This window comes from Schistocerca serialis, chromosome 4 (genome assembly GCF_023864345.2).
Source record: "Schistocerca serialis cubense isolate TAMUIC-IGC-003099 chromosome 4, iqSchSeri2.2, whole genome shotgun sequence".
NCBI lineage: Eukaryota > Metazoa > Arthropoda > Insecta > Orthoptera > Acrididae > Schistocerca > Schistocerca serialis.
In genome coordinates, this window is record NC_064641.1 from 674946691 (window position 1) to 674973284 (window position 26594).

General features: G+C 39.8%; 1 protein-coding gene across 1 annotated transcript in view; it reads right to left on the reverse strand.

The window, feature by feature from the left end:
- The window catches only part of LOC126473153 (phosphoinositide 3-kinase regulatory subunit 4), a 200054-nt gene that overhangs the window by 106560 nt on the left and 66900 nt on the right, over nt 1-26594 (reverse strand). Inside the window, exons 7-11 of the mRNA XM_050100014.1 lie at nt 20818-20990; nt 20533-20685; nt 16236-16341; nt 16005-16145; nt 6665-6741 (exon numbers count right to left, since the gene is read on the reverse strand). Coding sequence (XP_049955971.1) covers nt 6665-6741; nt 16005-16145; nt 16236-16341; nt 20533-20685; nt 20818-20990 — 650 coding nt within the window. The remainder of the gene's footprint in view (nt 1-6664; nt 6742-16004; nt 16146-16235; nt 16342-20532; nt 20686-20817; nt 20991-26594) is intronic.

The window sequence follows — 26594 nt, forward strand, 5'->3', positions numbered from 1 at the left end:
CGTTAAAATTTTTACAGTCTATAGTGGTTTTCTTTTTTTCATGGTCTGATTTTGCTCTCTATGTATCGAATGGTGAGCATTCATCAAAGGACCTCAAACTATCGTCTAGCTTTTATTTAAAAAAACATGTGCACTCCAAAAGTACACTGCTACCCGAGAAGCTACTTTTTTGCATAGTGCAGCCTTAAGCTATCAAGAGCTGCTCTACAATTCTCCACCCCATAATTCAAATCCAGAAATCTGCAGCCAAGACCATCACAGAATTGATGGATCATTGGTTCAGACCCTCAAACCGAGTCCAAATCAATGGACCCAAACAACTCTGATAACAATGCTGCAAATTATGATACCTGCTTGCAGCCCACGAGTCAGGCCAGTAGTTTTTACCCCTTCTGCCAGCTGCCCGAACAACCTGAGGATGACCTCATAACCCAAGTGACAGATGACATTGGTGCTGACTTGAGCTAAAACTTGCAGACTATTGCACCACACACACTCCACAGTCACTAGGATGGCAACTACCATATCTCAGACAAAGCTCCTGGCAGACACTGAACACTGGACAGCATACATAGGATTTCTTCCCGCCCATGGACACTATTTCCCTAAGGGGCTCCATAACACACCTACATTGGAGCCAACTAGCAACCGCTCCCCATGTGAGTGCTCGGACCCTGTCGAAGGAGTGGCCACTTGCCCACTCACAGGACAACCTCCACACTGACTCCTGAGCAGCGCGAACATGATACCACCTGCCACTCACCCTGCTGTGAGGGCAGATACCCCACATTGGGTACATTGCGAGGTGTCTTGGCAGTGTCCCATGCAATGCGCCATATTCTCCACCACTGCCATACCCCAAGGTGAACTCGACCACAGCAGGTGCGACGCAGGCTACAGAAGATGGAGGAGCATGCATGGCTGCTACCCATGATGAAACTCAGCCAGGCTCAACTCTCCGAGAGGTGTGAAGTGACAGGCGCTAAGAAAACGGAGAAGGGCACCATCCAGCAAAGAATCCATAACAAAGTTTTTCATTTGGGGCTTGAATGTGACCTGTAGTCATTCTGCCTCACGAATTGATTGAGAGTGGGAAGGCGGAGCCATAACATGAATGAATGCAATAATGGGAACAAAACAATGGAAAGGTGTGAAAAATGAACAGTGGTACAAGGTAACCCCTCAATAGAAAAAACCCTCAAACCGTGCGAATTGTGACCTCAGCCGATGTCGCCACACACTGGAGAATGTAAGGAAAGTGGGAAAATGCATCCAAAACCAAGATCCATTAGAAATTCCAGAAAGGAACTGCAAAATCTACATGGATGCATTCCCATGACTGGCACAGAGTGGGCCAGTGGGACAGAACACCCTGGGAGCTGTCTGTTGTTGGGCACACTGCTTCCAAGCCACGACAAAACGGACAAGTTCATCATCAATCCCTGGCCAAAAAACATGTTTGCTAGCTAACCACTTAGTGTGCGAAACTCCCCAATGGTCCTGGTGAAGAAGGTGCAGAACCTCACATTGTAACATGGGGGAATGACCACTCTGGGGGAGCGGTGTTCCACGGACAATAGCAAAACACCATCAAAAACAGAGAGGTGATATCATAAGGAAAAAATAGTTGCACAGGGGGTCCAAAGCCTGACCTAGCGGTTTATCTGGCCAGCCCTGTTGAACAAGCCAAATCACATGGTGGAGAACCAGGTCAGCAGCAACAGCAGACCCTATGTGCGAGTTCGTAATTGGGAAACCCTAACTGTTGTATTCAATATCAAGATGGAATCAAAGCAGTTCTTCATGATCTGAGTCTGGATCAGGACCCACAGGAAGGTGAGACAAGGCTTCCGCATTAGCATGTTTAGACATAGGTCGATAATGGATTTCATAATTATAGCAAGACAAGAACAACACCCAATGTTATACGTGGTGTACTGTCTTGACATGTATGGAAGTGTGAGGGATAAGGAATAAGCAAGGAAACCAGGGGTTTATGGTCAGAAATAAGGTGAAACTTAGAGTCCTACAAAAAACATGAAATTTCCGGAGAGCATAGGCTACGGCAAGAGCCTTTTTTTCCACCTGAGAGTAATGCTGCTGGGTCGGAGTGAGAGACTTAGAGGCAAAAGTAGCAGGTCGTTCAGAGCCATTGGTATATTGGTGTGCTAGAACCAAGTCGAGACTGTATTGTGATGCATCAGTCACCAAAACTATATGTTGGTCCAGAGAGAATGTAGCTAAACAAGGGGCCATGAGTAGTTTGGATTTCAACATTTGGAAAGCACGTTCACAATCCAGACTCTAGCAAAAAGGTACATTCTTGTGTAACATGGCATGCAAAGGATGGTCAAACTTGGCCACCCCCCCCCCCCCCCCCCGGTAGGAATTTATGATAGTAGGCCAGTAGGCCATTTCCCTAGAAAAGCCTGAAGCTCCTTCGTGGAGGAGGTGCAAGACACTGGAGGAGATGTGGTCTAGCAGAGAGCGAACCCCAACCTGCAAGACCTCAAACACCATGTAAACAACACAAGGTTGAAAAAAAACTGAGATTTCATGAGGTTACACCGTAAGCCTGTGGACTGTAAGATACAAAACAAAGAACACAAATTTTTGTAATGACAAGTGATGGAAGAGCCCATGACAACAATATCATCCAGATAATTAATGCAACACGGGACAGGTAAGATAAATTTCTCTAAAAAATCATTGGAAAATAGGAAGGGCATTAGCCACATCAAAAGGAACACGCAAATACTGATAAGAGGCCAAAAGGAGTATTCAAAACCAAAACTCGCCAATACTCTATGTCCACAGGAATCTGCAGATACACTTCAGACAAATCAATTTTAGAAAAGTACTGGCCACCTGATATTTTCACCATCAGTTCCTCTTGACGTATCGACAATTGACTGCACAGTGACAGTAGTACTGAAGTCAACACAAAGGCTAAGCTTCCCCAACAGCTTCCAAACTACAACCAGAGAGATGACCACTCACTAGCCATATCAGGCTGCACAACCCCCAGAGACTGAAGTCTGCCCAATTTGGCTTTTACTTGATCTTTCAGGGCAATAGGAATAGGACAAGGATGACAAAAATGGATTTCAGAGAAATATGAGCAGAAAAATTTATAGCACACCCTGTACCTTCTGAAAACAAGTCTGCAAGCTTCTCATTCAGTGTTTCCAATTGAGAATATGGTACCTGATTGGACAAAAGGTGAACTGTGTCAGTGATAGAAAATCCAAATGCCTGTAACGCGTCAATCCCAAACAAGTTCTCAACATTGGGATCAGCAACCACCAAAAATGTAATGAAACCACTGCCTTGTAAGAGGCAGATGCCATAAATTGCTCCAACAGTGCAATGTTCTGTTTGTTATAGCTGACCAGCTCCCACATAACTGGTGTCAAAGGTGATGAGCCTAAACTCAACATAGGTTTAAGAATTCAATAATGTCACTGCAGCACCTGTAGCTGGAGCACTTGGAGAAAAACACTTAACTCGATAAACAACTTGGGAGAAGTCACAAGCAATGGAGTCACACAGTTTACGTCCAGGTCCACATCCCAAGCAACAGTCGGTGAACAACACACAGAGGCAATGTGGCTTTATTCTGGCAAGCTTTACTAGTAGCCCAGTGCTCAGGGCATGCTGAACATTTGTGTTGGACAAAACAGAAAGGACAAGACAGAAACAGAGAAGGCTGATGCTGGGGCTGCAGTAGTCATGGCTGCTTGGACCAGTCTTGGTCTGCTCGGTGCTGGGCCTGCAAGTTTACCACTGTCACTACTGCTTCCTCGGGCAAACTACTGTCATCCTAGTGGAGACATCTTGTGACACTACTGCCACATCGCCCCACACTTCAATTTGGTCACCCGCTGCCTGATAAACATCAAAACATTATGCAGAGTAAAGCCCTCTGGCGCACTTCCTTGTCCGGAGCTAAACAGATAATTGCGTCACACACCACAGAGTCTGCATACAAGTCATTATGGGCATCAGTAATGAATTGACGCTTACAGCTAAGGCCGTGAAGCTCGGCTGCCCAGGACTTTTATGACTGGTTTGGTTTCTTGTGACATCAGTAATATTCTACTCACGCCGCTATGACATGCATTCATTTGGGACAGTAGTTGGACAATAAACTGCACATTTGATCAAAAGCAAGAGCTGCCAGTTCTTGTAAAGAGGCAGAGTAACTGATACACCTTAGGTGGAATCCACAATAGGAATAAGGCTTTGAACAAATTCAAGTCCGTCACACCAAAAGCCACAAAAGGCTGTCTGAGTCTTTTTTTGAAAGCTTCCCAATCCTCAGCTGAATCATCATACAAAGGAAAAGTAGGTGATTAGACTGGTGGAATGGCACTCTGTCCGTTAATGGACATCAATCAGGGCCAGTAGCATGACATCCATAATTACTAAACCTGATGAACCCACACTTGAACACTGCACACATGGAAACCGTTCCAAACTTGTTATCAATCACATAGGAACAAAGTAATACATTAAACAGATCCAAGTAACACAAACATGGCTTTATTCATAAACCCCTAAACAATAACAGAAATAAGCCTCTCCTGACTCCACACACAACAAGAAAGAAGAATCATATCGGAGGTGCAACATAAGTGATACACAGAGCAACTGATGTGGGTGATACAGACTAAAAGAATATAGTGAGAGTGGGTCAGTGCTACTCCATATGTATATAGGCGTGAGTCACTGGCACAAGTTGTGGAAAAGACCGTGCCATGTGCATGGTTCCCACAGGTGGCCTATAGTGGCTGGCCTGTGCTGATACAGTTGATGGTTGATTTAAGTACACACAACTGGCAGCACTACACTGGGTGCACTCACACTCACACACACTAGTAGCATGATGCAGCAAATTGATTTTTAAGAATGCTCGAAAATCTGAGACTTTGTTTTGAATGCATCAGTATAGGCTCAGCAGTGAAAGGCACATCTTTAGGTCTTATACTAATATTTCGGCAAATAGTACAGCTACCATTACTGGACAGGATGGAAATCACCTAATCTAAAAAGACATTTTGTGCACCCCACACAGTCTGCTACCTAAGTTGCAGCCTCTGATGTGTAGTGCATACCGGGCCCATTTTCAATCCAGTGGCATAAATCAAGAAAGCCACAGCCTAGTATGTGACAGAACATTCAAAGTTTCTCATTCAAGCCTTCTACTCAACTCAGAACCAGGGGGCCACAGTAAGTTATGGAGGCACTGCTGCCGATTGTGAGTTTTGTTGAAACTCTGTGAGGATGGCTGACAATCTTTGTGTTTTCTGCTACTCACTGGAATGATCCAAGTATCACCCATGAGCTCAAATGACAGGCAATGTCTGTTCCAATGTGTGTCACAATCTGCTGCTAGTTACACCCTGCTCTCTCAATGGCTGCCAAAACAGCCTCTTCAACATGCTGAATGAGGCCTCCAGAGATACACACGGACTGCACTAGGTGATCTCAATCATCATCATTTACCTCAGATGTGGAACTATTCACTGTAATTTCAACTTCCAACAATTAACAGACCCTTACCCTTTTACATTTGTCCAACCCAAACACAAGAAAAGCACACTTCCCTACAGGTGAAGCCTGTTACAGTGGCTCAGATTCACAGCCAGTGGAGACAGCACCATAAACCTGTTGGTTAGGTGGATGAGTATTGTACCTCAAGTTCACCTTGGTCCCAACCTCCCCTGTATAGGACCCTTACACAGACCACTGATTCACCACTCATAGTCCACTTGTCGAGCAGTGACAGGCCCAGTATTTCCTAGAGACGACACAGTACCCAAAGGGAAAGAAAGTACTTGAGGTAGCTTTGGTGTCTCCAGTATGTGAGTCTCAGCAGTTTGCCTAACCCAACCACCTGCAGCAGCTTTCTACTGCTTGACAGCAGTCAGCGCAATTTCCAGTGGCTTACAAAAACCAACTGAGCACAGCATTCACAGAGGAGTTACAATTCTGACTAGTGGAATGTGTATCTGAGCAGCAAACATTTAGGGCCTAATTTGAAATTAGCCTCCGTGATTCTTGTTTAATTTCAGGAACAGTTACACAATGAGGCCCTTTTAAGAGGTGAAACTACAACACCCAAGGAAGTAGTTTGTTTCTAGAAGTTACCGATTTCCTAACAGTATTAAAAGTTTTGTGGCAGGAACTTTCTTTTAGTTGAGGTTGTGTTTACTCACAGAATTTCATAACAAACTCATAAGTAGTGGAATTTAATGACAAAGCCAGGCAGTATACACTGTTATTGAAAGATTAAGTTAATTGGAACAGGATATGACAGTTATACTATGTATAAACACACCACAGCAGCTGACTCTGTATGAGTTATGTTTACATTGCAACTGTGAAATATTAAACAATTCCACTGATCAGCAGAAAAAGGTGGAAATATTGCACAGATAATGTCAAAAATTCTCAAGGATAAACATTTAATCATATAGATGTTCACTCAAACTAGGGTGACTGGATGAACAAAGATACTATTGTAAATATTTGGGGAAAGCACAAATGTGATTCAGAACTGATGATGTAGTAGGCCTACAAATTTCGTGCAGCACTCGTTAATATCTGAAACAACACAATTTATCATGACATTACATACACCTTTGATTACAATACAAACCTGAGAGCTGTTTCTGCAAGTTCTGCGATGTTTTCTGCATATGCTGCTCTCACTATGACTGCCTCATCATGTGTGACCTAGAACAAAGAACAAAATATAATTATGTAGTACAAGAACATACTGTCATTCCAAGAAAAGCCATCAAGGAACAAGATGATCTAGTAATGAAAGATAATGACAAAATGATTCATGAAACCAAACATATAATTAGCCTCTTTAACATCACTTTCTAAATGTAACTTAGAACGTCAGTATGATCAGTTCAAATACAAAAGCATGGCAATAGATGTGATAATCAGTACCACAAGCATTTAATCGTTTCAAGACCAATACAACTTTTTCCAGGGAAATACAAAAAAGGTATCTTTTCAGACACACTAAACTGTGCCTCTTTAAGAAAGGTAGGACAATTGACATAAAAAAATCAACATATTTGATTCTTAAAAGTTTTGAAAAAAGTAATGTATTTGAGAATGGTTGAATATATCTGCAAACGTAAGATACTGGCCATCACAATTTAGGTTCCAGAAGTGCCTCTCCACTGAATGTGCCATCTGCCATTTTGCTGACAGTATATTAAAATATATGAATGACTAGATTTCTGTTACTCGGATTTTCTGTAAGCTGCCTGAGGCATCTGACTGTGCAAATCACAGAATTAATTTTTAGACATGTAACATTTTTGATGTTTGAAGTACTTCAGGTGTAACTGATAGAAAGCAAACAGTCATGTTAGAAAGCTCATACTGCTCTTATGCTGGATGTTCTTCTGACAGGGGAAAAATCATTACTGGTGTTACACAGGGTTCAGTTCTGGAAGCTTGCTGAATGTAAATGACCTCCTATCTCGCACTGATGCAGGAGAAATAGTGTTCATAACCAAGCCCAACACAACTGCAACAACAGAAGGAGCAATAAATGAAATATTCAAAAGCTTGTTGGTTGGTTCCCAGTAAGTGTTCATTTAACTTGGAAAAAACACAGTTCATTTAATTCTGTACAAGGTAAGTTGTATCACCACCAATACAGCAGGGTAGAAAGGAAATAAGTAAAACTGGTTGTTCGAAATTCCTGGCTGTGCATACTGATCAGAACTTGAAATAGAATCACATTTTGCAATTTTTCTCAAACACTTGAGTTTAGCAACAATTGCTTTACATGAAACTGCTGATTTTGATGCTGAAACCATTAGGAATACCTTCATTCACTGACGTCATATGCAATAATCTAGTGGGGCAATCCCACACATGGACACAAGTATTCATTGCACAGAAACAGGTTGTAATAATGATGTCTAGACTCCAACCTCAAACTTCAGGTAGACAACTATTTAAAAAATTGGGTATACTAACAACAGCCTTGCAAAATCTTTACTCTCTTATGAAGTCTGCTGCAGAGGATCAGATAAAATTTTAAAATAATGGCAGTAGTCATAATGTAGTGCAAGGAACAAAAGTACTCCACTACCCACGAATTAACCTTATTCTTGCACATAAAGGAGCAAAGCATGCAGCCATAAAAGTATACAACCACCTCTCTTTTGAATGAATGGTGCTGGCAAATGACTAATTTTCACCTTAAAACTCATTCTATCCCATCTGAACAATTAGTATCTGTATGTGACAGGGTTATACTTATCAAATTTTGTTGCTTTAAAAAAAAAAAAAAAAAAAAAAAAAAAAAAAAAAAAAAAAAAAAAAAAAAAAGTCCAAGCGTGTTAACAATCAACAGTAGCAACATTTTGACAGAGGAGAATTAGTTTATTTGTGAACATACTGACACTTTCCACATCATAGCAAGGTGTCATAAATGTTATCCATGGCACATAAGGTAAAACCAAATTAAACTAAAGTGGACACTGAAACCACTTCACCCAGTGAATATCTCAAAGGAATACTTTGAGGAGCATACTTTCTGAGACTCTGGTAATATTTTTAAGCAAGCTTTCTTATATCTGAGATTGTTACTTAGATATCAATCACTATTAGATTTCTTTAGCTGCTTTAGAAGTGAGCATTTTCTGTCCCAAGAACTTAACCAACATTTCCTTTGGGTTATCAGATTCCAATTATTATATTATTATTTTGTCCAACAATCCAGAGTTCAAAGACACATAAACAGCAAATAAGAGAAAGAATTGTTGTCTCACTCCACTAAAATGTATAAAATAATAAATGTAAGAAGTTTGTATGAACATTGGTCTGAGGATAAACAGCAATATTGGCACATCTAATCTGCTTACAAGTGGCTGACACTGTAGCTTCTTTTTAAGTCTTAGGACAGCACTGGAGTAACATAATGGGGAATAGTATTATCTACCATCTATGATTTTTACGCTCTTCCAAGCACAGCTTTGCCTGCAGACCTTTCTTTTTCTGTGGAGCTACTGACTCATCAATGACGCACAACATAATACACACTTACAGATAGACAGTGCTATATTACTTAAGACAGTTCAAGTTTTTTAAATACAACTATTTCAGCTCCATTAACATGACACTTTCTGACTCAAAAGCAAGAGTGCTGGTGTGAGACTTTCCTGAAGCTTGGATTTTTTGGGACAATAGTAGATGAATGAGAGGTACTGTCGCAACGGGCAACACACTGTATCATACACATCATGAGTGCATTGTATCCTCAAAACACAATGCTCAGTCATCTATATCTGCATCTACACCTAAATCTACATCTACACCTATACTCTGCAAGTCAAATTACTGTATGTGACAGAAAGTACTTGTACTTTACTTAACACTACCATTTTCCCCTTTTCCTGCCCCATTCACACATGATGGATGGGAAGAATGACTTAATAAGTTTCAGTATGAGCTTTAATTTCTCTGATTGTTTTCCACTGAGGTCATTTTGCACGATGTTTGTGAAGTTCTTCTTTGAACGTACACTCTCTGCCTTTTAGAAGCATATCTCTCTCATGATAGAGAACACCCTTCTTTTAGAATCTGCCAACGGAGTTAGATACCATCTCCATAACAGTGTATGCTTACTAAACAAATCCATGATCAACCAAGGTAGTTATAGCCTAGCCATTACTCACACAAATTTTTCCTCAGAAGCTGTGATTCCGTTGACATTGGCCGAAAAGATGGTGTTAAAAGTAGGCTATTGTCAATAATTTAGTCTAAACCAGATTTGCAGTTCGAATACTTCCGTTGCACTTAGATGTTAAATAAACTACTGTTTATGGCCAGATCAAGTGTCATCTATTATAATCATAGTAGAGATAACTGGATAGGTACATAATGCACTGACATCAAGCAACACAGTTCAAATGCAGTAACCCAACAGTGACACAATTAAGCACAGTTACTGCTTTGTGGCCAGTAAATCATTAATACAGTCACTGTACCAGTCACTCATCTCACTGTCCTTCTAAGCAGATAATCAAATCAAAACAAATAAAATATGATCAACAAGTACCATTTGGAAGTAACACAGTTCACAGTCTGATCCTATTGCCAAAGTGAGCTTTACTGAAGTATGGCACAGTCCATTATAATAATTACACACTCAATGTCCAACTAACCATTTAAACAGTCAATAAATCATTGAAAAAACTCTTGGACATGAAATTTAGATAAAATATGGTATATTTTCTGACTTTTAATTTATAATACATGACTGCAGTACATTTCCCCGTATCAGTCAGTGGACATAGATTTTGTATTCATAACTCTCCAGAGACTGACTTAAATGGCCTCCAACATGCCTCTTTTATAAGGTACCATTAATTAAAACTGAAGTTGCCCATTGTTGCTCACTAAATTTTTCACAAATTGCAATGAAAGATTTACATTTCTTATTAAATTAATAGTACATGAAAATCTATTCAACAAGGAGTTTTAGATACAATGATAATTTGTACTGAATTATCCGGGTTAGTTTGCATAAATGTGGGATTTTATTGCAGTAATAATGTTTTACTTACAGATCTTAATTACTCTAAAACCAAATGACTGCAAGAGTTGCTAACATATTTTCGTCTCTGGGTGTATGGAAGCATTAGATAGTTACGTAGTTTATTCATCTACCTTATCAAAAAGTTGAACAAACCTTGAGACAGTATTCGAAATCTTCAGATACTGTGTACATTTTGTGTAAATGACTCTATCGAAGAAACCACAAAATTTAAAAGTAATAATAATTTTGCGAGGAAGAAAAATTTAACAGCTGGAAAAAATTCACCTGCTTTGTTACATGCACTTCTGTGGATCCTGCCTCATTGTAAGGCCACCAGACTACACTTAAAAATAAATTGCACAAGTGGTTTCACATTACAAATCTGCCCAAGCTCACTACATACTACTGTATTGTTTTTGACGACAAACATGTCTCCAAAATCCTGGTAAAGTCTGTTAGTAATATATATTTCAAATGTAATTTTAAACTTTGTGGCTATTCACTTCTGGTTTCAGCCACGTTTCTGCCACAGTACCATGTGGACATCATTATCAATTTATGAACACAACTAGTTCTATGACCTTTCCATGGATGCTCCTGCAGTTACGAAACAATATATTAACAAATTATTTTCTCCAATTTGCAATGACAGCTGTTACTCTCTGTAAATAATGGTACTGATATTCTCCCCTCTCTTAAATTTGTACATGCCTCAATGAACCTCTGGAGGGGTTTCTCTATCCTAAAAAAACTCACACATGCACATCACATGTAGTTAGTTATCTCTGCAACCCCTTCCTGTGTGTAGTGTACATCTGACCTATTAAACTGGGTCTTACAATTCTGCCCCTGATTGAAAAGGTTGTGAAATTCACCTTCAGTACTGTCACAGAATCATCAAAGCTCCTGGTTTATGACTTCCACTCAGCTCCAAATCTGACAACTTTAATCCATTCTGGAAACAAGGCTGCATCAAGCAGCTCAGCTTCCCCCCATTTGCAAGGTTAAGGCATGGTTCACACTGAGATGATATGATATGCTACACGACAGGTTGCAATAAAAGTTGCATGATGCAACTCTTATCGGTGCAACTCTCGTGTTGCCACATATACAATACGAATGCGATGCAACCTGCATTACAACAGACAACAAGAGAGCACAAATCATGTTTGTGGCTCAGTTGCAATCATGAGCTCTTCTGAAGACAACTTTATTATGGCTTATCATTATTTAAAGCTCAAAAAACTTAAAAAGGAAAGGAAGTACTGGGTGCATCCATACAATGCTTTCGATATCAAACATAGTTCTGCTGTGGTGTTTTGTCAATTCTCTCAATATGAACATAAATTTCACGAGTCCTGCAGAATGGGCATGAATTCTATAGAATGAGTCCAGACAGTTTCCTCTTTTTGGAGCCACGAGTATCAGCTACTCTGACACAGAGGGAGAGACATTTTCAACATGCTATTCCTTCTGCTGTGAAGGTACATTGCGGAAAGAGTGTGAATGACATTAAGAATGCCACCAATAAAAGTTTATTTTTTGTAGTATCACTCAGTGTAGTAGGCTATTCAGTGAAGTATATATGCAAATAATGGTTACAAGTTAAAAAGCTACAGCTGTTCAGTTTCTTAAAGTACAATGTGATTCAGATTCCGATGTATCCACAACAAATGTTCCAGATTTGAAGTTAGATCAGTCATCATCAATGTTGTAGCAGTGACTGGTGAATTCTGTTTAGGGATAGACAAAGTGTTTGAAATGAACGAAGCTCATGATGAAGAAAATTCCAATGTTGTCTTCTCACCTTTGTCCAGCTGCTCATTTAAAGGCAACAAGAATTTTTTTTTCTTTAGATCTCTTCTACATCTGTCACTAAGTTTCTTGAAATCAGGGAGTATGGACTGAAAACACATCCAGTCAGCATCATCAGCTGATGATTTCATTAAGTTTTTTGACTTCCACCCAGTCAGCAAATGCTTTCTCAGCATCAATCTTGCTCACTTCAGCTTTACTGAGGGAAGGTGGTTGTACCACCCCCATCACATTCAACCACCATGTCACTTGTTTCTTCTAACATTTGGCAACTTCCCATTCCCTGTGAGTCGGTGGCAGACAGCGTTGCATCATAACTGCCATGTTGTCTTGATCTTCTCAAGTGGAGTTACATGCGCAGAAGAGGAATACACACTGATGTACAGACAAAGAAAAGAGATATGGGGGACCAAATAATATGGTTTCTTAACCGTAGACAACTTTTACTCAAAGCTGCTTTTTAAATATACTGAAACTGGGGCTTCCTCAGTTTGTAGACCTGCGATTTATGTTTTCAGAACCTTAAATGGGGGCTCCTCCATCCAAGTTTTGAATGAAGTACTCTTTAGACTATGATTAACATTTTACAATCACTGCTAAAATCAATAGGTTTGTTACCTGAATAAGAAACTGGAACAAAAAAAAAATAATCAGTTAAAAATGATAGTACAGATTCCACAGCCAGTTCTTAACTGTTTCTTACATTTCTGTCACTAACTTCCTCCACTCCAAGCTGGTCACATCTGCCTTCGAATATGATTTCATTTTGTAGCCCCACAGACAAAGGCTTTCTTCAACAAGCTGGACAAAACAGATCATTTTCAAACAGTCCTCTTCTGTTTTGACTATATGCAGCACAGAAAGAAACACACAGTATAAGGTGCGTTTCCAACTTGAAAGCACACACTTCAGTGAATGCTTCAGCATGTATCAGCAGCATATGAAAAAGAGAAACATGAGGCAGCTCCACACAGTGTGGTATGCAGCCACAGTGTCAAGCTGGGCACTCTGTATCTTGTCATTGTCAAATGTTGAAATGTACCGTGTATTTACTCGAGACAGTGGAAAGAAGTACAGCAATCCTTCCAGCATTAAAAATAATTTTAATATGTTAGCTGCATTTCTTACACAGCAATATATGCCCTAAAATGTGCCAAACATAAACTGGCCAGCAAATATATTTTTCACTGTGAACTTTTCAAAATATGCAAGGTGTTATACTTTACTTTGAAATATCATAATAACTACGGGCAATAGTGAAAGTGAAACAAGTTCCTTATGAAGCTCTGATATCAGACCATAAGTTGTGAAAAAATCAATTTTTTTATCATACAGTTTTCTCAAAATTGAATGAGAAAGACTGCGATGTGGAGTAGACACACAAAACTCAGAACAATGGTTTTCAATTTTTTAGATGAAAAATAAAAGTTTTACAGACAAACTAACTACAGAGATGGGCTAACTTTGATCCATCTTTGTAAAACAACTTCCCCCCCCCCCCCCCCCCCCCCACACACACACACACACACACATGGGATGACTTGAAATTTCCCTCCCTGTGTATGATATATGAGTTTCGTGGAGTAGCCAGTATGCCCTGTCGGGGTGGGCTATGTAACAGCGATACGTATCAGTATTATGTCACTGTTGTCCCAGTGTGAACCGGTTAAGTCTCTTCCACTACATTTCAGCGTGCTCTGTCGATGCAGATTGCTTCAGGGTTGTTTCGTGTGTCGCATTGCATATCATATCTCACACTGTAGCATCTCAGTGTGAACCACGTGTAATTGTCTTCACCAATTCTGCCAGCCGCCCTTAGGAAGCAAGGATGACCTCAGAACCCAGGTGGTACGTGTCATGTGTCAACTGTCACCTGTGCTGACAGGAGTGATGACCTGCAGACAGTTGACCCCAGTTAACTCAATTACTGCCAGCAGAGCTTCCTCCACATTTGAATGTGACACCTAGAAAGCAAACAGAGTGAACACGCCTTCCTTCCCAAACTGCCTGCTATTTCCCTAAGAAACTCTATCAGTCACCTCGTATTGGACCTCCCAAGGACCAGTAAACACACCCTCTACACTTGTCCAGAGAGGGATTGTCCCCATTCTCAACAGGCAAGGCATCGCCTCCTGGTTCAAATGTACTCTCGGTAATGGGCAAGACTGCAAAACATCTTAAGGCTTACAGAGACAAGCATGTGGCCAGTACCCACTTTCATCTTCCACCCAGAGATTTGTGAGACTGCCACTGTTCATCATTCACCCCAAGTGAGAGTGAAACAGTCTGGCCAGGTACACTGGAAGGTGCTGTGACATCAGGGAGCCCAGACAAGACCAAAAGTGCAACAGCTTTCTATACAGGTGCCTCAACACCACTTTAGCCCAAGGCAGTAACCTGAAGTCTGTCAACGAAGTTTTCAACTGTTTCTGGACAGTGACCAAGCGCCCTGCATCCGTACTCAACAGGCACAATCCCTATAGATCTTCTTCTTGCTTTCAGAATCACATTAAGAAATATACTACTATCTCATGCAGTCACTAGATATGGTCTAAGTACTGCTGCTACAATCAAATCTTCCAATCATTTTGGAGGATTGGAGATATAGTGAGCTTGTTCAAATTAGACATCTAGTCAACTTGGTCAAGAATCCCATAAGATTGTGGATGAATGTCATTAAGGTACTCAATGTGACTGCAAGCCACTGCACATCAAGGAGACACAATGCTGCACTCTGCAGTGATGTTTGCATTACTCCAGAATGTCTGCTTGAGGCAGAAAGGTAAATCTGGAAAAACCAAATACAAATTGGATAAAGGTTGTGTGTTCAGTTTTGGATGAACTAGATTACTGTGCAATACATGTGGATTCAAGGATAGCATCACAAGCAATACCATTGAAACTAGGAACAATGATTCTCTTCTGAAAAGATCTGAGACTCTTGAGCCCTTCTCAAAACCAATACTGGCCACAATACACTCGGCAAGTGCACCCAGCACTGAGACTACCAGATGGAACACACAACACACAGGATGAAAGTGCAGCTGCTCACACTACCCTCCCCACAGTGCTCTTGAGTGTGTTGAGGGCTGCAGGGCACCACCTATATAAGGACAAAATATATGCTATTTCAACACTTTGATGAAAGCAACATTTAGCAAAATGTCACTTCTCTTCTAAACTCAGGAACTTTATATGTGTTTAAATCAATGGGAATGACAACGAGCCTGTTGGTCTGATGAGCTAAGGTTTTAATTCCGCTGTATGGGAAGGGCATAAGTGATCTTAGCATCAATCACAAGAGGCTGCAGATTCATCAAGTATGATGTTCCTAACTCAAGTATATATTTGTGCAATATAGGGCACATTTTCAGCATAGCCCAATGGCACATTTTGAGACTGTACATAGGAACGCAAAACTGATTTATTTCACCGCAATCTTTTTCAGGACTGGCTGCACTGGATAATGTTGTATTTGAGCCATATAGTGCTTGCAAATATCTAGATGAGAACCCATCAAGCCATAAGGCATGACCTGTAGAGGAATTAATTATACAGTATTCATGCCTTTATGTACTAGATAAACTAGAAAATTAAAACAACTAACCTGTGCCAATCCTGGTAGAACATACTCTGGGAAAATATTGGCATCACTGCATGGAATGGTTTTGACCATTGTTAAGCATTTTGTAAGTGCCTGAATGGCCCTCACTCTGACACGAGGATATGTATCATGGACCAAATGGAACTGAAATCATAAAGAATTACATCCCTAAAGTATTATGTACCCTTATTGTCATAAATTTATCCCAAGTTAAAGAATGAAGGAGTTACTTACAACATATGGAAGAATCCTGTCCAGAACTGTTTCAGCAGATGTGTGAGCGGCCAATTCCAAGAGTATATCTAGACTCTGTAATTTTGATGTACAATAATGCAGACCCCTGTTAAAATAATAATAATAATAATAATAATAATAATAATAATAATAATATAATACCCTAGTACTTCAGAGAGCTCTCCTAAAATCTACTCTACTTTTCATCTATATCTTCTAGATTTCATAAAGATTGAATACTGCAGGATTAAAATTACTTTCAGTAGTGACGAGTGTATCGTAAACACATTGTCCACAACAGTGAGTGTTGGAGCAGATACAAACTGCACATTATAGTCTGTTTTACTATCTGTGAGGCTTTCCCTGAGATGATTTACAGCCAGTTTCTGTTAGGTTTGCTGATAGCCTACTCCATTTATCAAACCATTCTTAATCTTATTCCAAGTGAATTCCAATATTTCAAATTGCTCAGTGATTTTTCACTTATGCATGAAATTAAATATCTGATTTATCTCCAATATTTTAGAAAAATGTTATGAAATATGTCTGCAAATAAGTAACTCACAAAAATAACCACATCATTAAACAAATTTTCAGACACTTTAAAAATGCAACCATAAAAAATTTAATATTTTTATAAGCAATATGGCAATGCATTGAATGATGCAGAGGATGGGCTAATAACAGTATGCAACTATAAATTTTTCTTTGTTAACAACAGAAAAATTTTGCTAAAAAGCACAAATTACAATGAATGCACAAGTTCTCTACACAGAGGCGTGGTTAACGATGAGGTGCAAAAGAGAACTTTCTGGTTAAACATGGCTGAATTAACTGGTCTTCTCCAGAAACAAACTGCTGTAACTAGTCTAAAGCCATAGATAATACATGCTCTCCCTTGCAGCCCCATCCTTGTTTGCCTTTTCAGACGTTTGATAAAGAGTATAATCATTGCATGCATCCTGTCTAAGCTCTTGATGTGATGTAGATTAATTAGTTAACGGAAAACTCTACCTGTATTTGTTATGTTTACAATTACAGCAAATCTTTTGAGCATTATGTATTACCAGACAGGATTAAGTCATGTAAGTGTACTGATCAGAAAGCAATATCCTTTAATTTATTTCTCTTTTACCGGTAAATCACAAGAAATGAAATTAAATATGCACACCATTTAATCACAACCTTCATTGCCATTCTGGAAAAAAAAAAAGCCATTGTCACACTGAGTCTCTGAATCTTCAAAGTAATGGCCACAATACACATATCAGCTGAATATTGGTAGTATACTGATTATGCTAGATTTGTGTATAATGAAAGATGAGGTAAGATTTTCCATCCACATGTTAGATACTCAGGAATTGCTTTCACATCTGTGTCAGTTGTTGCAAAGGCACTGGAGTGTCTGATGGTCAAACATGCTGAAGATGTGCTACAAGTTTCTTCAGAATGCTAATGTATTGCACAGAATCAACTGACTGCCATCTCTCAAAAATGTTCTAGGGATCAGACTCTCCTGACCTGAATACTCATGCAGTCACTTTCGTTGCAGACTGCAAGTTATGAATTTTTTTTTAACACTGTGTGACATTTTTCCATAGACTGCCTGATTTTATTCAAGCATAAAGAAATAAACACACATCTCATTTCCTGTCACAATATTTCCTAAGTCCTTTTCTCCTTCTGTTTTCCAACTGTGCAGCAAGTTGTTGGCTACTGTCTTATTTGCCTCTTTCTTCTGATCATTACACCCAAAGCACATAAACTTTTACCTTAGACTGCCTTTAAGGTGTGAAATACCTCATCTCCTGTTACCTGGATGTTTGCATGAATAATGTCTGATGTAATCACTGTAGCGGAGGGTCTGCTGCTCCATTTTTGATCCACCTACAGAGATCACCCTACAGGTTCCATACAGTGAAAAACTGTTTGTTCAACTGCACTGGCATCCTTCTAGCATCATCAACAACATTATTCAGACATTTCAGAATGTGAATTGGATTTCACCTTCAATATTTAGGAATACTATCACTGTTTGTTACCTAACACACAATTTACGACTGGCCATTTTCTCAAACACCATGTATTAATGGAACACACTATTACTTCCAAAGGATGTAAAAGTAGCTTACAGCATCAATTCCAAAAATTAATTTCTTACAACACTTAATGAGATACAAAACTGAAAAGCAGCTTTCTCTCCACACTTGGTAAATTAAAAATGAAAGAGATTTTCTACAGTATAAGTATATCAAAAACAGTCTTGACTGCAATAAAATATTTATTGCCAACGGTAACCAGTTTTGGTCAAAATGTGACCACCTTCAGACCATATTACACCATGATGGCAGGTGTTGGTGTTGAACAAAACACATATTATGAATCCATGAATGTCAATTGCTGCAATGAGCAGCTGACAGTAGTGGACCCACAATACCTGCACCATTAACTGCCACCACCTGTCATCATGGTGTAATATGGTCTGAAGATGGTCACATTATTACTGAAATGGGTTACCATTGCCAATAAATATTTTATTGTGGTCAAGAGTGTTTTTAATTCAATTTTACAATATTTTATCGAGACCACTGATATTCTACACAAAAAATATTCTCAAAAGTTACTATAAACAAATCAAACAATGGAAAGTCCAGGATTGAATAACAGCAATATTGTGAAAAGGGTAGATTGCTACTTACCATACAGAGGACCTTATCAGTCACAAGCAGCACAACAAAAAGACTACTGTACATTTTAGCTTTCAGCCAAAAGGTGTTCTTCTGAAGTAGAAAACAAACACAGATCCACATTAGCACAATTCAAACGCACATGACCACTGCCCCTGGTCACTGTGGCCTGTCAGGTGGGTAGGGGAGGGAGGGATAGCAGGGTAGGGAAAGGGGGGGGGGGGGCATGCAGGGAGCTTGTGAGAACGTGCAGGGATGTGTGAGGACAGGACAGGGTTGCTGGGTGCAAAGTCAGGAGGCTGTGCTGGGGAGTGGGAGGGGGGAGGGGGAAGGGGGAAAGGGAGGAGAGATGCAGAGAATGGGGAAATAGACTACTAGGTGTGTTTATGCAATAGAAGTCATGTATAGTGCTGGAGTTGGAGCAGAGGAAGTAGGTGGAGGACAGGGACTAGCAAAGTTTCAAGGTCGTGGGGGTGGGGGATACAGTATGAAGGATATGCAGCTGGTTTTCATAGGAAAGCTCCATATGACACAGGCTGTCAAGCAGTCACTGAAGTGAAGCTTATCATGCTGGGCAGCATGTTGGCCAAAGAGACAACTGGACCACCCAGTTGCTGAACACACTGCCCAACACGATGTGTTTCATTTCAATGACTGCACCATCTGGATCCTTTCTACCAAAACCAATCTTTCAAAACTGCACAGGTGGAAATCTCCCTGCAAAATATTCTATGTTCCCATAATCCCCCTAGTCTCAACCTTCACTAGCTCCTGTCCTCCATTTACTTATCCCTTTTCCTGCACCCACTCCAGCACAACACCCTTCTACCCCACCAACGCACCCAGTAGTCCTTTTCCCCTTCTCTAGTTCTCTCCTTTGCCAGCCCTCTCCCCAAACCTCCCGGCTGTGCCTAGCAGCCCTACCCTCTCCCCATCACATCCATGCACACTCCCACTAGCAGCACTACATCATCTCCCACCCCATCCTACTACTATCCCCCTCCCCTACCAAGCCTCCTCCTAACCCGACCACCCACCCAGGTTGCTGCTCCCATCAGATGCAGTTACCAGTCTAGTCACAGCAGCCAGAAACATTTGTCACATGTGTGTGAGTTATGCTTGTGTGAATGTGTGTGTGTTTTCTACTTCTGAAGAAATTATGTATAGCAGTTTCCCCCCCCCCCCCCCCCCCCCGGTCTGCGATTTGACATCTCCTCTGAATGGTAAATATCAATCTATTTTCACTATTGTTGATACAAACATATCAGTCAAATTAACCTGCAATACACTATGACTGCGCATCTTTATTTTTCATAAATAGAGCTGTCATCAACCTAATGGCTATCTTGAACACCACAGTGCATAACTAGACACAGCTCTATTACAAGTGGTGTGTGCCTTACTTAAACTTGAGAACTTCCTTACCCAGCCAATTATAGGTGGAACTGCATTTTAATTTGCGCTCTGATCACGGTTACTAAAAAAGTTTTCATGTTAAACTGCAATTCATTAACATCAATACTAAACACTTTTGTCAATATAAAATGAAATACTTTCATTAATCATGAAAGAAATATCTTTTCATTATTTCACATAACTCATTTTCTCACCTTATGCAGGATGTTACTAGAGCTGTAATAATGACTAGGCCATCTGAACCATTAGGTATATCAGAATCACTGTCGTCTTGATTTGCTGGTCTCTTTTCAGCCTCTGGTACTGGCTTCAAAATATTTATTATGTTATTTACATCTTTTCTTAATCTGAAATAATAATTTTAAAAATTCAGCATAGTTCTCACATTTGAAATCCAGATAAATAATTGACTTATAATTATAAAAGATGCATGGTAAAGTACATCAGAAATGCATATGGCTTTCCTTCAATCATCTTACCTGGCAATCTTCTCATCTGGTGATACAATAGGTGCAGCAGAGAAAAAATGCATATATGACTGCAAGAATGAGTAAAAGTATTCAGGAAAAGCTTTACCCCTCTGTTGGTCAAGATATATCTCTGCAGACTGCCGCTTTGTAGGGTCCCTCTGAAGCATATCTCGCAGAAGTTTCTGTGCAGATTGAAATTATATCCAGATACAATCTCAGCACGCAATGGAATTATATTTTATTGCAGTTTCTGCATACAATGCAATTATATTACAGTATGAGCACTTTTTAAAAACTTACTATGTCACAAACAACAATGATGAGATATTTGCATCACTGAAAAAAATAGACTGCCCATAAATAATGTCAGCTAAGCGCTCCATATACTCAATAATGTATAGTTTATGTGAATCTATTTACTGCAAAAAAGATGTAACTATAGGGCAAAATTTCTGATGGCCAGGAACTGGAGAGAATGTGATAGCACTTAAGGAATATGGGGAAATGGGACGACAACAAATAAAAACAGCAGACTGCATTAAGAACTTATCGGACAGTTGAAGTTAAGTCATCCCAGTAGGTGCATTAATTATTAAACACCTTACAAATCTTGATGTCTCTATTTTTCATTTACATACAGTGAACATATGCTTCCCTGCTTATGGAAAGACAATGTAAACACAGAATCTGAAAAAGTGCATCAAGAGATGGCAAGTGTGCAACCAATTCCTCAAGCCACAACATCGTATGTACCAGAAATACCCTACCACACAGCAGTGCAACCTCTTCACCAGAATGTAACAATATTGTGCTGCATTCTACGTGGGCATGACAACCAACAAGCTGTCCGCATGAATAGCCACCGACAAACTGGTCAAGAAACAACTGGACCACCCTGTTGCTGAGCATGCTGCCCAACATGACCTCCTTCATTTTAATGACTGCTTCACAGCCTGTGCCATATGGAAACTTCCCACCAACACCAGCTTTTTCTGAATTGCACAGGTGGGAACTCTCCCTGCAAATGTCCTACATTCCTGTAACCCTCCTGGCCTCAGCCTTCATTAGTCATTGTCCTCACCCATCTAACCTCTTCCATCCAGTATTTTTACTTTTCTACTTTTCTGCTACCCTCCCCCGACCCCCAGACCCTCCATCTAAACTCCCGACTGTACCTAGCTGCCCTACCCTCTCTTCACCTCGTCCCTGCATGCTCCCCAGCAGCACTTCACCATACCCCACCCTTACCCTGCTATCCCTCCCCTTCCCTGCCCCAGCCTCCTCCTTACCCCAAACTCGTTGCCTCTCCCATCATCCACTGCTACTACTGTTCGTAGTGTGGCTTCAGCTGCCAGAGACTGTGGTCATGTGTGTGAGAGTTGCGTTTGCGTGAATATATATGTGTGTGTGTGCGTGTGTGTGTGTGTGTGTGTGTGTGTGTGTGTGTGTGTGTGTGTGTGTGTGTGTCGTCTATTTTTGTAAAGGTCTTGTTGGCCAAAAGCTTATTTTGTGACAGTCTTTTATTGTGCCTATCTGCGACTCACCTCCTGCTATATGGTGAGTAACAACTACCCCTTTCATAATACTGTTACGTTCCATCCTGGATTTTCCTTTGTTTGATTTTGACTTCACATGAATGGTCAGGGACGATGAGCAAGAATTGTCTGAAGCATAAAAAAAGTCAAACTGGATAATGTTATGTCACAATCAAATAATAAGGAACATCAAATGTTATAACATCTGTTTGTAGAAGACAGGGATGAAAACTGCCCCTCTTATTAGAGTTTCAGTACACAAAGCAGCATTGTATCTGGTCTACTGAAATCATTTATTGGGCTTTTGAGAGTTCATGATATTTGGCGATTGGTCACATGAGGTACAGCTCCAGAAGCTTTAACCTCCCTCATAGTCTGATTGAAATTCACCGTAGAATATGGCAGGTCTTGGATCTCATTTGCCTGAAAGTAATTTGCAGACTGGTGTTGGTTCTGTACATGTTTGAGCTATCTTGATGACACAGACTAAACCCACTAACTTATACCTGAACTTATGGCATATATTATGAACTATCAAGTGTAGATCATTTTGTGCCTCAGAATGCAGCCAAAATATCCTCCAAACTATAAAATTTTAAGCAGGATAATGCATTTCATTACATATCACAATATAAACCAATAACATCCTCCCATACACCAATCCTGTCAATGGCATCTCCCACCCCATCAAAAGTAAGGCCACCTGTGAAAGCACCCAAGTAATCTATCAACTTAGCTACAAACAGTGTGTTGCATTCTACAATGGCCTCACAACAAGCTGTCTATCAACATGAATGCCTACCACCAAACTGTGACCAAGAGACGGCTAGACCAATCAGATGCTGAGCAGGCTGCCAAATATGATGTGCTTCACTTGAATGACTGCTTCAAATTCTGTGCAATCCCGATTCTTCCCACCAACAACAGCTTTTCCGAACTGTGCAGGTGTGAACTCTACTTGCAATATATCCTTTGTTTCAATAACACAGCCAGCTTTAACTTTCGCTAGTTGCTGTCCACCACTTATCAATCCCCTTCCCTGCTTCCACACCAGTAGTACATATCCCTTTTATCCCCAATGAAACTGCATTGTTCTTCCCCTTACATCATTTCATCATTTCTCTTCCCCCTCCCCCCCCCCCCTCCCCTCTCCCCCTTTACAACCCCTCGATCCTGCACCTAGCAGCCCAAACCCTGTCCACACCACATCCCTGCACACTCTCATAGGTGGCACTACCGTCTTCCCCTTTCCCTACCCTGCTGTCCCTCTTCTTTTCGCCTCACATCCCTGTTGTACCCTTACTACCCATCTGAGCAAAGATTGCTGCTTACCTCAGAAGTAGTCACAGTCGGGTTTCAGTGTCCAGATGTGACAGTGGCCATGTGTGTTTGAGTTGTGCTTATGTGAATGTGCGCAAGTTTTCTGTGTCTGATGAAGGATTTAGTCCAACAGCTCAATATATCATCTAGAGTACTTCTCATGGTACTTGTCTGTTACTCAAGTAGTAACTTATTATGGTATTTAATATGGTGAGTAGCTATTTATCCTGTTAATATTGGTGTTACAGCCCAATTCGGTTTGATGAGTATTTTGAAAAAGTCCAAACAACATTTGGCCAATATTAATCCAATTAAACACTTATGATAAATGGTAGAGAAATTTTTTCATCCTCAAAAACTTCCATCTAGTATTAATACTGTATGAGTAGCTACAAAACTGCATAATTTCATATTTGTCCATAGGAATTAAGTCCACCTGATAAGTTTTTGCCATGCCAAGTCTTTTTCATCATTCAGAGTAAGCACTACATAACATTGCACAATTACTCACTGAATCAGGTCCTGTAAATGACCATTCAGCTGGTACAAACACAGTTGCACTTATACCAAGTCAAACGCCTAATGGGAGACAAAAATTTTTTGGTTACATGCAGTGAGAAGAACTGAATCTTAAAAATTAAGATGAAACAGTGCTCAGCACAAAGACTGATAGTAGACTTTAATTGAAAATAAATAAAGGTTCATTAACACAAGCAACAATAGCACTGTATGAGTGCAACATCAGGAGTACACCACTCAGTCACATGTCTTGGGACTTACAACTGAAAGCACTGTAAGATGGACCCATCATAATTATCTTGCAGTGAGGTAAGTAAATAATAAACTGTTCTCAACTGGAAGAATTCTGATGAGTATAGCTCAACCATAAAAAGTCACCCACAAGGCACTCAAGCAACATATCTTTGAGTAGTGTTCAAGTTAATAAAATAGGTGAGGTGAATGAAAAGTTTTAAGGAATGTGTACACTGACTGAACAGATATCATAAGGACACCATCATGTATGAATGGTATAAACTACATTCAAACAAATAAAAATGAAGTATTTATCAATCATATATCTGGGAAAAGCAAAAAATTCTTGGCCTGACATAAAGATAACATCAATATCAAGATATTTTGTTTTTGTTATGTTGGTGCATGTTGCACAATGATGCAACTAAAGCATCAACTTAATGTTTGGAATAGTTTTCTTTACATGGATTTTTAAAATAAATATGCTGTGTAATGGTATGCTTACAGGTGTTCTCCTGAGTTATTGTTTCATTTTATGCATAATAATTTGACAACCAATCCAGTTGTCTTCCTCAGGTGCTACAAGTTTTGCCGTTATGTGTACTCCCTGCCCGGACTCCAAACAGACAGTGAACTACTGTTAGTCTCACATCGCTATCTATGGCCGAGTTCAATTTCCAACGCCCCCTACGCCCTTTGATGCTGTTTTGCTTTTCAGATCTCCTAATGATATTCTCTCAGAGCTTTTTTGCTATGGTGGATGTGATGGCCAGTGAGATTACAATAAACCGATTGCAGGACTTGAGAGATAACAAGCATGTTATGCATGTTGCATTAAAACAGATATACTGAAGTAATGTGCAGTAATTTTTTGTTTTGTTTTAAATAATTTATCATCATTAAAATTCATACCAAGTGGATAAACAATAAATCAGTAAATTGTGGTCGAATTAAAAATAACCACTCTTTGAGTAAAAATAGTCCACAGGAATGACAACCAAAACTGCAAGCATGGATGCAAACATCAAGAATGTACACCAACCGTTATTGAACAGCAGGAAATTTGAGGTGTGTAAAATAGATAATACTGCAGGTACAGCAAAAGAAAAAGTAAGGCATATTTTAGAGGAAGAATTAACATTCAAGATGAGTGCTAAAAGTTGATAACACACAACTGAATTCTCCATCTATATTAGCACTATTTTAAAAGGAAGAAGGGAGTTTAATGTATCACATCCTACTGTCAACAAGATTATTAATAACGACATAAAAACACTGAGCCTGGACAAATATTGGGAATTAAATCAGCAGTGTCCTTTCAAATGAAAATAAATCATCCTGCCATTTGTCTGAATGAATCTGGTGAAGCACAGAAAAAAATTTAATTGTTGGACAGGAATTTGAGCCCCCTTTCCCTTGAAGATCACTCCTGTGTCATAATCACTGCTCGATATGTTTAAAACAATTTCAAAAATAAAACAATAATTTAAAAAAACTGATATTGAGCACAAATATGGACGAGACGTGGGACCACCACTTCATACCAGACACAGTACAGAAACACAGTAGGTGTAAGGTAGCGGTTATGAACCAACTGAAATTGGTTTCATCTGCAGGAATGGTTATCTGGTATGCAATAGGTACTCTTCTTGAAAATTACTTCATGAAAGCTAAGACAGTAGCTTGCGAAATTTCCATGTGTTCTGTATGCATGTGGGGAAGAGTCATGAAATGCAGCACACAAAATTCATATTTCTTATGGACAATGTGCTTGTCAACAAAAGGAGCTTCACCAATAAAAAACTCAAGGTCAGAAGTATGAGTCTAAGTTTTTGAAATAAGAGCGTATTTACCCAATTTGGCACCTACCCACTTTCCACTATTCCCAAACCTATACAAATTTGTCACCAGAAACCATTTAAAGTCCTATGTAGATGCTTTGGCAGCCACAGGCAAGTATTTTGCAATGCTTCAACGGTCACATCTTGATAACGCAATCAACTCACTGGAAACATCAGACTTTATGGATGATTAAAACTGTGTGCCCCACCAGGACTCAAGCCTGGAAATGTGCCTTTTGCTGGCAATGCTCTTACTAACGCCAGAAAGTTTCAAAACAGTACACAATCTGCTACAATGAGAAAGCTTCATTCCGGAATCACTGGAAATATTTTACAC